Raw genomic sequence first — 14,262 nt, forward strand, 5'->3', positions numbered from 1 at the left:
TTAAGTTGATAATTTTGTATGGCCTGCAAATGATGTTATAAATATCCAAATGACCCTTAGCAGACAAAAGGTTCCCCATCCCTGGCTTATACAGTGGCAAATCATTTTAATACGTAGGGAACTATTAGTGAGACATCCACCTTATAAAAACCGTTTCTTAATAAAATAACTGGAAACCATAATTATTATTTCTCTTACAGAAGGAATTCTTGCTAATTTATAAAATAAAATAACATCATATAAATGTCATACCTAAAAACACCACCAGCATCTACCAAGTTCTTCTTTAGCATGTTAAAGGCTTTCTCTTGCTCCATTCGTATTATTTTCTTATCAATTTTGGGGTCTGTAGAAACTCTATATTCAGGAAACTTTTGTACCTTTTTAATGTAAATTCTTTTTATAAGAAAAAAAAAGAATTTTTTATTATATTGAAATCTCAAGAAAACCTAATTTATCAACCAGAAGTTTATTTGAAGCATTAAAATTTAGAAAAAATTCAATTATTCTAGAAAGTGTTCAGAGGATTATGTGAAAGACATGCTATATTCTCAGTGCTTCATAATACTTAGCAAATTAGCCGAAACCGGTTTGGCTCAGTGGATAGAGCGTCGGCCTGCGGACTGAAAGGTCCCAGGTTCGATTCCGGTCAGGGGCAGGTACCTTGGTTGCGGGCACATCCCCAGTGGGGGGTGTGCAGGAGGCAGCTGATCGATGTTTCTCTATCATCGATGTTTCTAACTCTCTATCCCTCTCTCTTCCTCTCTGTAATAAAATCAATAAATTAAAAAAAAATACTTAGCAAATTAACAATAATCATAATTTCAGTAAAAATATCTAAATATTTCTGGATATTAGCTTTTTTTTTTTTTTTTCTGGATTTGCCACTTTCCATTCTCCTGGAAGCCATAAAAACCTCAGACCAGGGTTACTTTACTAGCCTCCTTCTGGCCTCTGGACATCCAGTCTTTCATTACTTAAATCCACTTGATACATCAATGCCACAATAATTCTTCACATTTGCATCTCTCTAATAAAAAATCTATCTGCTCTTTAATGAAGTAAAATTTCTTAGCTGCATTCAAGGCGTTCCATATAATTCTAGCTTTTTACCTAGTCTTTTTTTCTCTATATTTTTATTGATTTCAGAGAGGAAGGGGGGGGGGGGGAGAGGGAGAGAGAGAGAGAGAGAGAGAGAGAGAGAGAGAGAGAGAAACATACATTAATGATGAGAGAGAATCATTGACCAGCTGCATCCTGCACACCCCCTACTGGGGATCAAGTCCACAACCCAGGCATGTGCCCTTGACCGGAATTGAATCCGGGACCCTTCAGTCTGCAGGCTGACACTCTATCCCAGGGGTCCTCAAACTTTTTAAACAGGGGGCCAGTTCACTGTCCCTCAGACCGTTGGAGGGCCGGACTATAGTTTAAAAAAACTATGAACAAATTCCTTATGCACACTGCACATATCTTATTTTGAAGTAAAAAAAACAAAAAGGCAAAAACACCCGCATGTGGCCCTCGGGCCGTAGTTTGAGGACGCCTGCTCTATCCAGTGAGCCAAGCCAGCTAAGGCACTTTTTACCTAATCTTACTTTCAATTACCTCAAATATAAAATTGCTTTTCCTATGAAAGTTACATCATCTCTATGAAGAAATCATCCTTCTTCCTCTAATACCAAATATACAATCATGCCTATCTTTATTTATATAGTCCTCCTAGCCTACAATTTATTTCCTTTAATTCCCTACTTATCCAAATTCAATCTAAACCTCAGCATCCAGGCTTTCCATACTTTTTATCCTATTAATGTGTTTGCATGGTTATATTCTCTCTCTGAAGATAGTTAGCTAATCCATACTATATACTATTATGTTCTCTAAAAGTTTTGTTTGCTGATCTACTCCAACAACATTTTAAGTTCTCCATGATTAAGGAAAATCTTATACCTGTTTTAGTCTCCCTACTTCCCATGGCATCCAAATGTAGTTGCTGGGCACAGAGTAGATACTCAGAAGGTACTTATAGAAAAATCCTTTATAATAAAGAGGTAATATGCAAATTGACCCTCACACCCTTGCACAAGATGGCCACCCCCATGTGGTCAAATATGGCTGCCACAAGATGGCCGTCAGGGGAGGGTAGTTGTGGGCGATAAGGCCAGCAGGGGAGGGCAGTTAGGGGTGAGCGGGCTAGCAGGGGAAGGCAGTTGGGGGGGAACAGGCCTGCAGGGGAGGGCAGTTAGGGGCGACCGGGCCGGCAAGGGAGGGCAGTTGGGGGAGACCAGGCCTGCAAGGGAGGGCAGTTGGGAGAAACCAGGCCTGCAGGGGAGGGCAGTTGGGGGGGACCAGGACTGCAGGGGAGGGAAACTGGGGGCGACCAGGCCTGCAGGGAGGGCAGTTGCGGGGGGACCAGGCCTGCAGGGGAGGGAAGTTGGAAGGGACCAGGCCAGCAGGGAGGGCAGTTGGGGGGGACCAGGCCTGCAGGGGAGGGCAGTTGGGGGTGACCATGCCAGCAGGGGAGGGCAGTTAGGGGTGACCAGGCCTGCAGGGGAGGGCAGTTGGGGGCAAACAGGCCTACAGGGGAGGGCAGTTAGGGGCAATCGGGCCAGCAGGGAAGCAGTTAGGCGTCGATCAGGCTGGCAGGGGAATGGTTAGGGGGTGATCAAGCTGGCAGGCAGAAGCAGTTAGGGGCAATCAGGCAGGCAGGCGAGCAGTTGGGAGCCAGCAGTCCTGGACTGTGAGAGGGATCCCAGATTGGAGAGGGTGCAGGCTGGGTTGAGGGACACCCCTCCCCACCCCCATGCACAAATTTCATGCACCGGGCCTCTAGTTCATCTATAAATAAACTATTATATGGCTATTAAAAACAAGGAGCCATGAAACTAATATGTTATATGTCAATTATATCTCAATTTTAAAAGTAAAATGTGCTTTTATATACAGATATGGCAGCTTTGAGATATATTTGGAATGAAGAAAAGCAAAGTATATAGTAGTATATGTCATTACATTCAAACTAGTCTGAAGCATAATAGCTGTACAGTGAACAATCACAATAAGCATTCAGAATGAAAATAAATCAATGTGAATTTATAGAAGGAAAGAAGGTACACTCCTACCTAACTTTAAAAAAAGAAAATATTAGTAAGCTTTACTGAGATTTTTAACATTTATGAGAGTAAAGGAGAACATATATATATATATATATATATATATATATGTATATATATATATACACACACACATATATACACACACACACACACATACATACACACACACACACACACATATATATTCATATACACTGAATAACTTTGGAAGGTTATTCAAGAAACTGGTAAGAGTTGCTGCTTTAAAGAGGGACAAGGGAGCAGGGGTAAGAAGAAAGTCAGATTTCACTGTATATTTTTTTGGGCTGCTAAAACTTTAAAAAGTGAATATTAGCTATTCAAAAATAAGTACTTAATAAGAAAGAAATAAAAAAAAAAAAAGGAAAGCTTACCGGGCTGGACAAGTGGCTTTGTAGAGGTGACAAGGCCTGCTTTCCTGCTCACTGATCTTTTTTAACTGGAAACCTCTTCTCCTTGGCCCATACTGACACTCCATTACCACGGCTCTACTCCCTGTGGGCCAAAACCAACTACTGATATTATATCAAGTATCTATCCATTCTGGATTCTAGATTAAAAATAACTTGGTGGTGGCTATATCAAAATCTATATTTTCATTACACAACTTTAAGAAAAGAAGACAGCAACTGAACTTATTAAAATACAATGTACAAACAAGTAAATTTAAAAGTTGATTGTAACATTTAGCAAACGTACCACATTATGTTAAGTAAATGAGTAAATACTACATTTACTGAATGTCAACTGGTATTTACATACATATGATTTTAATAATAAAATTTACCATTTTATAAATAGAAATTAACACATGCTATATTTGTGAATAATGTCATTTAAAATTATATTTCCTTTAATAATTACTTATTTTTTTCCATTTGGGCTGTTAGAATAATGTGATAACCAGTCACTAAGATGGCCCCCAATGACCCCTGCCTCCTAGTACTCATGTCCTTGTGTGATTCCCTCCCCTTGAGCATGAGCTAGACTTACTAACTTCTAATGAACGTAGCTGAATTGACAGGACGTTATTTCTTATATTAGGTTATTTAAAAAGTCTGTGACTTCCGTCTTGAATACTCTCTTGCTTGGATTGCTCTCTGGGGAAAACCAGCATCATGTAGTGAAGCAGCTCTGTGTAGAGGCCCTTGTGGCAAGGAACAAGGTCTGCTACCAGCTGCATGCGTGAGCTTGGAAGCAGATCCCCCCAGGCAAGCCACGAGATGACCAAAGCTCCAGCCCACACCTTCACCGCAGTCTTGTGAGGGAACCTAAGGCAGAACCACCTTTCTAAGCCATTCTTGGACGGCTGACCCACAGAAACTGTGAGGTAAAAAATGCTTGTTGTGTTCAGCCTCAAGTTTGGGGTAATTTGTTACGTAGTAATAGATAATACAAATAAGTAAATGTAAAAACTATACAGTTAAGATTTTAAGTTGAATATCCTATTCTAGGGTACAGCAAACTTCTAAAATATAAAAACAAAAATTCAAATCATAAATTAAAATGTTGATAAAGCTGACATTAAAATGTAAGACCTATATTTAAAAGGCACCATGAATAAAGGTAAGGTAAAAACAACAGTTTGAAAAACAGTATTTTATAAGACACATAACAAAATATTAAAATGCAGAATATGAAGAACCATAAATAATTTTTTTAAATAAAGAAACAACCAAACAGAAAAATGGGCAAAGGCTATGAACAGGCAATTCAGAAAGAAAAAGGATATTAAATTAACAAACAAAAAGATGTTGTAGTAAAGAAGGATATACAAATTGAAACAATAGTAAAATACTATCTCACATTCCTCAAATGGCAAAAATTTTGAAAAATTGACAATAATCTAAAAAACTGACTCCACTGACCAATCTTAACATCACTAAAAGGTGTGACACATAGGCAGCAATAAGGAGGCAGAAATTATGAAGTATTCTTGCAAAAAAATGCTTTTATGAAAATTAAATCTCCACTTAATTAAGTCTCTAACTCTTAACAGTTTATAGAAAGTAGAGGAGATAAAAGGTCATGTTAAATTACACCACAGAGATAGAACTAGCAAAATCCAGAATATGGCAAACTCTACAGAGAAAATTATCTGAGGGGAAACAGGACAGAAATTTTTAGATAAAAATAAATTTAAGAGATATATTAACCAAGTATAATCTTTGACCTCTGTTAGGATGTGAATTTGAACAAACCTATGGAAAAAAAGAATTATGAGATAAATGGAAGAATGGGAACATTGGACATTTTATGACATTAAGAAATTGCTGGTAATTATTTTAAAGTGTGATAATGGGATTCTCCATACATACATATATATATATATATGCACACACATACATACATACACACACACACACACACACACACACACACACACACACACACTAGAGGCCCAATGCACAAAATTCGTGCAAGAGTAGGCCCTCACACCCCAGCTGCCTCTGGCCTCGCAGCCCTGGCTACCTCGGCCCTCGCAGCCCTGGCTTCGTCCAGAAGGACGTCCAGATGGTCGTTCTGCTGTTCGGCCATCTGGTCTAATTAGCATATTAGCTCTTTATTATATAGGACGTATATATATACATGTACATATACATCCTATATAATAAAGGATTAATATGCAAATTGACCAAATGGCGGAATGACCGGTTGCTATGATGTGCACTGACCACTGGGAGGCAGACGCTCAATGCAAGAGTTGCCCTCTGGTGGTCAGTGTGCTACCACAGGGGAAGTGCCACTCAGCCAGAAGCCGGGCTCATGGCTGGTGAGTGCAGCGGTGGTGGTGGGAGCCTCTCCCGCCTCTGTGGTAGCGCTAAGGATGTCCAGGGAGTGGGCCTAAGCCGTCAGTCGGACATCCCCCAAGGGCTCCTGGACTGCGAGAGGGCGCAAGCTGGGTTGAGGGACCCCCACCAAGTGCATGAATTTCATGCACTGGGCCTCTAGTGTGTGTGTGTGTGTGTGTGTGTGTGTGTGTGTGTATGTATATGTATATATATATAAATAAATACATAGAGAGAGAGAGTCCTTATCTTTTAGAGACATATACTTTAGTATATACTATATACTTTAGCAATTGTATATGAAGTGACATATGAATTTGCTGTAAAATCATCTTGGGGGTGGGGAATGAGGAAGTGGGTTGGGATATAGATAAGACAATATTGATCACATGCTGATAGTTGTTGAAACTGGATGATGGATACATGGAATCATGAGATTTCATATATTATTAACTCTACTTTGATAGACATGAAAATTTTCATAATATAAATATTTTTTTAAAGAATAACAATGCTAAATCGTAGAGTGAATGTGGGAAAGGGAAATTTTCCTACATTGCTGAAAGAAGTAAAAACTGGTACAGGTCATCAATTCTTTGTGTATATTTCTGAATCTAAAAAGCTCAAAAAATAAAATTTTTTGGAACCCATTTACTTGCAAAATCTGACCTGAACTTTATGAAGTGATTTGTTGTCTTGATTTCTTCCTTAGTGTGACTATCCATAAAATATTACTGTTTGATTATGTGTTACTAGTGGCCTGGTGCACGAATTCATGCATATTAAAAGGAAATTAATTAGAAGAAATATTTTAATATCGCTATTTGCCATTTCCCTATAATAGAAGTGTCAACCAAATTCACAATCGACAATGACAGATAGAAACACGTGCATGCGAATGGCACCACCAAGAGCTTTATATGTATCGTTCATGCGCAAGTCAACTTAGCCTTTTATAGATATAGAATAAACTTGCTTAATTAGACCTGCTTTCTGATTTAGCTAAACTTTTTCCAGCCCAGTGAAGCACCCTAACTTCTCTTTCAAGTAATTGTCAGCAATGCAGCAGTAAATATCAACACAAAGCAGATTATTGTTGTAGATCACACAGGGAGAACAAAGGGTAAAATATTTAACTGCAGCAGTGTTTGACTATATTCTGCACAGTGAGAAAACCTGAAGTCATTTTCAAGGTCCACCATTTTTTACTTCTTTTCTTTTTTAACATATTTTATTGATTTTTTACAGAGAGGAAGGGAGAGGAATAGAGAGTTAGAAACATTGAACAGCTGCCTCCTGCACACCCCCTACTGGGGATGTGTCCACAACCAACGTACATGCCCTTGATCAGAATCGAACCTGGGACACTTCAGTCTGCAGGCTGACGCTCTGAGCCAAACCGGTTAGGGCTCTTACTTCTTTTTAGTCAGGTCAAGTTTCTAAACTTTCTAAATCTCCATTTTCTGGCTAATGAAAAGAAAATAGGGTTCCACCGAGTCTCCTATCTACCTACTCCAGGACTTCTGTGAGGATCAAATGAGATGAGGCACGGAAAAATGCTTCACAGACATTTGGTTAAAGTGTAAAATGTTTCACCTGGCTATGAAGTAAGTCGTGTTCCTGGACTGAAGAAACTCCAAGGAGGCTAGTGGTCACTAGGGAGAGGAAGCCGGGTGTTGCTATGTGCCCAGAGCCACCATTTCTGGGCTGGGCTGGGATGTGGGCCGCATTTTGTGCCACAGCAGCATGGGCTGCAACTTGGTGGGCTGTCACTCCCGGGTGATGGCAGGGACTGAGTCCCACTTGGGGGAAGCTGAGTGTTGCTTTGTCAGCACTAGGTACACGCTGCCATTTCTTTGTAAATGGCCAGTGCACATCACAGCAGCTCCTGCATTGAGTGTCTGCCCCCTGGTGGTCAGTGAGCATCATAGCGACCAGTCAGACGGGAGGAGGGACACTTAGCATATTAGCCTTTTATATATGTAGATATATGTAGACTAGAGGCCCGGCATGGGTGGGGCTGATTGGGGGCAGGGCCTGTGGGGGGAAGAGCTGCAGGTGGTTGTGGGGGCCAACTGGAGACCCGATTGGGCTGGTTGGCCGCTGCAGTGCATGTCATAATGACCAGTTGTTTCGGTCATTCCAGTCGCTTGGCTTTTATATATATAGATTGTCTATAGGATACATGCTAGAAGTATTTTGTAATATTACATTATTATAGTCCAAAATTCAAACTTCTAAAACACATGTGGCCAAAAACAATTGAGAGAAGGAATTTTTGAACTTGTACAACCACTTTAGTGAACAACTTAAGAGAATCTTGTAAAGATGAAATGGGCATAATTCACAACTCAGTAATTCCACTTTAACACATAATTACATCTTTTCAACAGAAAATGTATATTGTGGAGGTCTGACTATAGCATTTGGAATACTGAAAAGCCAGAGACCTGAATGATTATTTATAGAAAAGTAATTGTGTTTTGGTCATATGCTAGACTGTTATAATAATTAAATTGAATTAACTGGGATCTATAAGTATCAATATGGATAGATTTCAAAAATAAGGATGAGCAAAAAATGTACATAATAATGTCTACAGTTTACTATTTATATGTAATTTTAAATATTCAAAACAACAAAATATATTATTATAAATACAAACATGTATGGTAAATTATAAAAACAGACTGGAAAGATACACACCAAATTCATATAGTGGATACTTGTGAAGAGTTAAAAAGGGATTAGAACTAGGGTAGTGAAAAATGTTGCATTTCTTTTGTAGAATACTGATAAACCTGGGCACAAGCTACATTTATCTTATCTTCCTCTAAGTATTTCTTTTTACCCTCAGAGGTCCAGGATGAGGCTGCATCAGTACCCACATAGTTCTGGAATAAATCACTTATTTTTAGGTTCTTTGGGGTCTGACTGGTCTTAGGGTAAATCTCCAGGAATTTTCTGAAACTCTACTGCTCTAGTCAATACTAGTGTTTGAGAATACTGTATATAATGCATCTGATGCTTGAGAACCCTGATATTAAAATTCTATATAACTCTTGATTATACACAATTCTATATAGTAACTCAAGAGTTATAAGTTATATAAAATGGACATAAATTTGTACCACAAGACAAATCAAAAAAGGAGAGAATATCTGGAGATTGGATAGAAAAACAAAAATAAAACACAAGAGATATACATATTTAAAATAATGAAATTGCTTACTGTTTAATTTCTATTAAAGAGTTGTACCTGGAATTTCAATATTATTTTTTATTTCCAGCATAATATCAAAAGGAAGCATGATTTATTGAATATATTAAAATGTAATTTTACAAAATATTGGTTACATTTATTATATTTTCTTTTTAGTTTAATATACATTTTTATCAATTAACATTTAGTTATCATCTACCAAAATGAAAACCATGGTTTCAAAATGGATCATGGCTACTGCTGAACTTTTTAAAAAATGTCTTTTAAAAAGTACCTGTATTGACAAATGGAATTCCATCATATGGGACATACTGGGATTTCCACATCAAACGTGTAGCTGGCTTGGCTGGGCTTGGAGATTGGCGAGTCCCCCAAACACTCTGTGTTTGCTGCTTGTGAAATGTTAAAACACTTTCTAATTCAGTCTCACTTACACAGTAGCCCCGGTATGAATCTCCAATTTTCTGCATGTAGTAAAATTAAATAACAAAATTATTAGCAAATACGTTTCATTGTACAAAAAATTTAATGAGGTGATTGTCCAAGATAAAAGACTCATCAGCTCTCAAAAGACAATGTCATTTCTCCTTTCAGATCAATGGTCTATTACAACCAGTGGGCCTGGTCTGAATTCAACTAGCTTCATCAAATAGATACTGTCCAGGTATTTGTTAGAGAATGCCAAACTCACTGCCACAATGGCTTTATCAAAATCTTGTTATTGACAAATAATCTTTAAGGAAAATAGGTTGAAGAATATATCATGTATCCATTCTTCCAGATACTTAAAATTCTCCCCCCATATCCAACCAAATCAGCATAAAACTAGCCACAAGGTATTGGTTCCCTGTGGGGCTTCTTTAATGACAGTTATTTTGATATTATGCCATGAATCTGTTTGAAAACCTATGAAAACTGTGATGTATCTTATATAAAAATGTCAAAGAATTTGTTTATTTTATCAAGATTCTTTTCATGAAGATCCTTCTCTGGAATTCCTGTCTGACCTTAAGTGCGAAAAATAAGTAATGGGTTTTTCTTTTTCTTAGCTTGTGGAAATTAGCATAAATACTTTTATCTAATGGACACAGAATTTACTAATTAACCTGGTTTCTCCCTTTGAATGTACATGCTTAGACAAGTATATATATGTCTCTCTGTGTATATACACTCAATACAATATACATATAATGTATTATAGAATTGTATACTTAAAACATATATAACTTTATTAATGTCATTCAATAAATTCAATGAAATGAAATAAAAAAAGAAGAAACTGGTGATATACATTTGGGGATTTTTATAAAAGTGATAGCTGAAAGTCAACAAAGTTGGTAAGCTTTACCAGGGATAAAATGTAGAGAAATAAAATAAGGTCAACAGTGAACTTTGAAGAATTTCCACTGAGAAGATGAAAATAAACAAGCACAGCCCTGACCGGTTTGGCTCAGTGGATAGAGTGTCCACCTGCGGACTCAAGGGTTCCAGGTTCGATTCCGGTCAAGGGCATGTACCTTGGTTGCGGGCACATCCCCGGTGGGGGGTGTGCAGGAGGCAGCTGACTGATGTTTCTCTCTCATCGATGTTTCCTAACTCTCTATCCCTCTCCCTTCCTCTCTGTAAAAAAATCAATAAAATATATATTTTTTTTAAAAGAAAATAAATAAGCACAATCAAAGAATGAGAAGGAATGGTCAAAAGATCAAAAGTAGACAAAAATGATGGCAAAGTTTCATGAAAGACAAGAGAAGAAATAATAGTGAAGTGAGAAGATTTATATGATATCTGCTTTAATAGATCATACAAACTCTAAGGGATAAAAGAATAGATCAGATCAGATTTAGAATAAACATGGAAAAAATATTATAGATACAGCCTCTGCTAGTCGTTTTCAAACGTAGACATTTTGGGCTCTAGCTGGTTTGGCTCAGTGTATAGAGCATCGGTCCGCAGACTGAAGTGTCACTGGTTTGATTCCGGTCAAGGGCACGTACTTCATTTGCAGACTCAATCCCTGGCCCGATCAGGGTGCATGCAGGAGGCAACCAATCGTTGTGTCTCTCTCACATCGGTGTTTTTCTCTCTCTCTCTATCTCTCCCCCTCCCTTGCACTCTCTCTAAAAATCAATGGAAAAATACCATCCATTGAGGATTAAGAAACAAAAAAAGGTAGACATTTTGGGATGAATTGTAGTTCATTAAGTGAATCTAGGTAAGGGTTGTTTTAACTCACCTCACAACTCCTAAGACGGCAGGCCCATATAGGTGTGTTAGAAGAAAGTGGCTGGAGAGGAGCCAGAAACGGTTCTTCAAGCACTCTGAGACAGGGGAGAAATATATTTAAATATACATTACAAGTTACACATATACATGGCATTTAACTGCTTTATTCTCTTAGGCAGTGTCAAAGACAAAATATGAGGTCATCAATAAGAAATTGGAATAATGACAGATTGATCTGATGGGTATATTAATTATAATTTTCTTTAATCATGACTATTTTAGTACCTGCTAACACAAATGCCCAAGTTTGTTCTTCCAAGTACCTGCAGTTCCAAATTCAAGTATTTTATCTGTCTCTCTAAAAGCGTATTTCATATTCTTCTCATTATATAATTATTTTCATTTATTAAAAAATGAGCTAATAAAACATCTTCAGGTGACTTGTTAAGAATAGCATGATAGCTGGCCAGTATAGCTCAGTGGTTGAGTATACAGCCATGCACCAAGAGGTTCAATTCCCCATCAGGGCACAAGTCAGGGCTGCGGGCTCAATCCCCAGTAGAGGTTGTAGGAGGCAGCTCATGGGTGTTTCCTTCTTATTGATGTTTCTAACTCTCGAATTCTCCCTTCTTCTCTCTTCAAAATAAATAAAAACATATATTTTTTAAAAAGGAATAGCATGATATTATGTCAAGTTCTAAGATTAAAGGTCATAAGTATTATGTTAATTTAAAAATATTTTCATAGATTAAAAAATACTAATAATACAAAAACCATGTCCAGCCCGGTCGGCATGGCTCAATGGTTGAGTGTCTACCTATGAAGCAGGAGGTCACAGTTCGATTCCCAGTCAGGGCACATGTCCAGATTGCAAGCTCAATCCCCAGTGTGGGACATGCAGGAGGCAGCCGATCAATGATTCTCATCATTGATATTTCTATCTCTTTCCCCTTTTCCCTTCCTCTCTAAAATCAATAAATATATATATATTTTAAAAAGTCATGTTTATATTTTCCTAAATTATTATAAAGTGTTATTTTAAGGCAAAAGTAAAAGCTGAAATACATATTAACAAAACACATTTTAAACATTTTACCACAGAGGAATTAAATGCATAAAAATATGATGAGACCATTAAAAATTTTAGGAACCAGAATGAATATTTCTTTATTCTAAAAATTCTATTAGTGTCAGGTGTTTTCAGGTTGTTTCAAATATGATAGGCAAGTGTCACTGAGGAAAAGCAGCACTTCGGACATTTATTCTTTTAGACTAGCTTCCTTATTGCCAAGAAGCCATTAAAGTAAAGATATGTTTGATGATAGTCTATTGTATTTCCTGAATTTCTTTTTTTTTTTTTTTTTAATATATTTTATTGATTTTTTACAGAGAGGAAGAGAGAGGGATAGAGAGTTAGAAACATCGATGAGAGAGAAACATCAATCAGCTGCCTCTTGCACACCCCCTACTGGGGATGTGCCCGCAACTAAGGTACATGCCCTTGACCGGAATCGAACCTGGGACCTTTTGAGTCCGCAGGCCGACGCTCTATCCACTGAGCCAAACCGGTTTCGGCTATTTCCTGAATTTCTGATCTTTTCTACAGTCAGTCAGCTTTAGATGTAATAGTTAAAAATATATATTTCCATGGTGATAACAAAAGATGAGCTCCTTTCGCACTGACTCACCTGGTCACTGTCTTTTGGGGCAATGTGAGGGATGCTTGTGGATTCAGAATGTAACTACTGTTGTGGTCTGCTAGAGCATCCAGTCTTGCAGTTGGTAAGTTTCTGTTGCTGGGTTTCTCTTCAGAGGCATCTTAACCACGATCACAAGAACAAAACATCAGTATGTTGAATAAGACCATGAGAATGTAACTGAGAACTTTCATATTTGAAACAGGAAAGGGAATATATGCTCTGAAGCTAAAGATAATAAACCTTACAATGCTTTATTGAGAATTTCTCTGATAAACTTGTTTACTTTCCAATTATAATACTGACTACTAAAATTCTGTAATTAAGTTTTTGGAACTTATATTAAACATCTAGGATATAACAGTGGTAGAAATAATTGTTATACATATTTAAAGTCTGTATAATTTCCTATTATACATAATAGGAAAATGTAAAACTGACTCTATTTTTTGTTTCTATACCATGTTTATTATGTTTTCTGCAAAGTATGTTTTTTTTCCTTATGTTTTTGTTTTAACAGCTGTTAACAAAGACAAAGAATCATAAACATTAAGGTAAAAATATCTACCCTAAATCATAACTTTGAACAAGCGACAGAAGAGTATAACTATAATGTTAGTAAAGAGATTCAAATAGATGGAATGGCAAGGGAAGCAAAAGGAAGAGAATAGTGATATCATTAAATATGTGGCGAAAAAACAAAATAAAAGGAAACTGGGAATATGAGACTCCTTTCTGAAACTGAAGGAACAAAGAAAGAAGGAAAAGAGCAAAGAGGATGAAAAGAATCATTAAAAAAAAGTAATAAGTGACATGATTAACAACAATACTGATAAAAATACACGTGTAAAATCTTCTCCAGTAGCTATTAGCACTATATTCTTGTTATTATTGTTGGTATTATTACTGTTATCATAATTAAGAATTTATTTTATGCTCACTGGTCACTTGGGAGGAAGCAAGAGTCAACCAGCTTCATAGAATTCCAAAATGAAATAGACAGCTAACCTAGACAGGAGTTGAAAAATGAACTTAAAATTTATTTGGGCTAAGAAACTTTTTCTAATTATTCAGTTCACAACCTTACCCAAAGAAATCAATTTTAGCACTGACTTTGATGAGGTGATTTTTCTAAGTGTACATTTTTTTCTTTAAAACATTCTAAAATCCCCTGTCTCCCATTATTACTC

At 37.1% G+C, this 14,262-nt stretch overlaps 1 protein-coding gene across 1 annotated transcript in view; it reads right to left on the reverse strand.

The window, feature by feature from the left end:
- CARF (calcium responsive transcription factor) overlaps nt 1-14,262 on the reverse strand; it is a 44,016-nt gene that overhangs the window by 17,415 nt on the left and 12,339 nt on the right. The window contains exons 6-10 of the mRNA XM_054723027.1: nt 13,064-13,193; nt 11,386-11,470; nt 9,424-9,613; nt 3,512-3,632; nt 253-396 (exon numbers count right to left, since the gene is read on the reverse strand). Coding sequence (XP_054579002.1) covers nt 253-396; nt 3,512-3,632; nt 9,424-9,613; nt 11,386-11,470; nt 13,064-13,193 — 670 coding nt within the window. The remainder of the gene's footprint in view (nt 1-252; nt 397-3,511; nt 3,633-9,423; nt 9,614-11,385; nt 11,471-13,063; nt 13,194-14,262) is intronic.

Source organism: Eptesicus fuscus, chromosome 11 (genome assembly GCF_027574615.1).
Source record: "Eptesicus fuscus isolate TK198812 chromosome 11, DD_ASM_mEF_20220401, whole genome shotgun sequence".
NCBI lineage: Eukaryota > Metazoa > Chordata > Mammalia > Chiroptera > Vespertilionidae > Eptesicus > Eptesicus fuscus.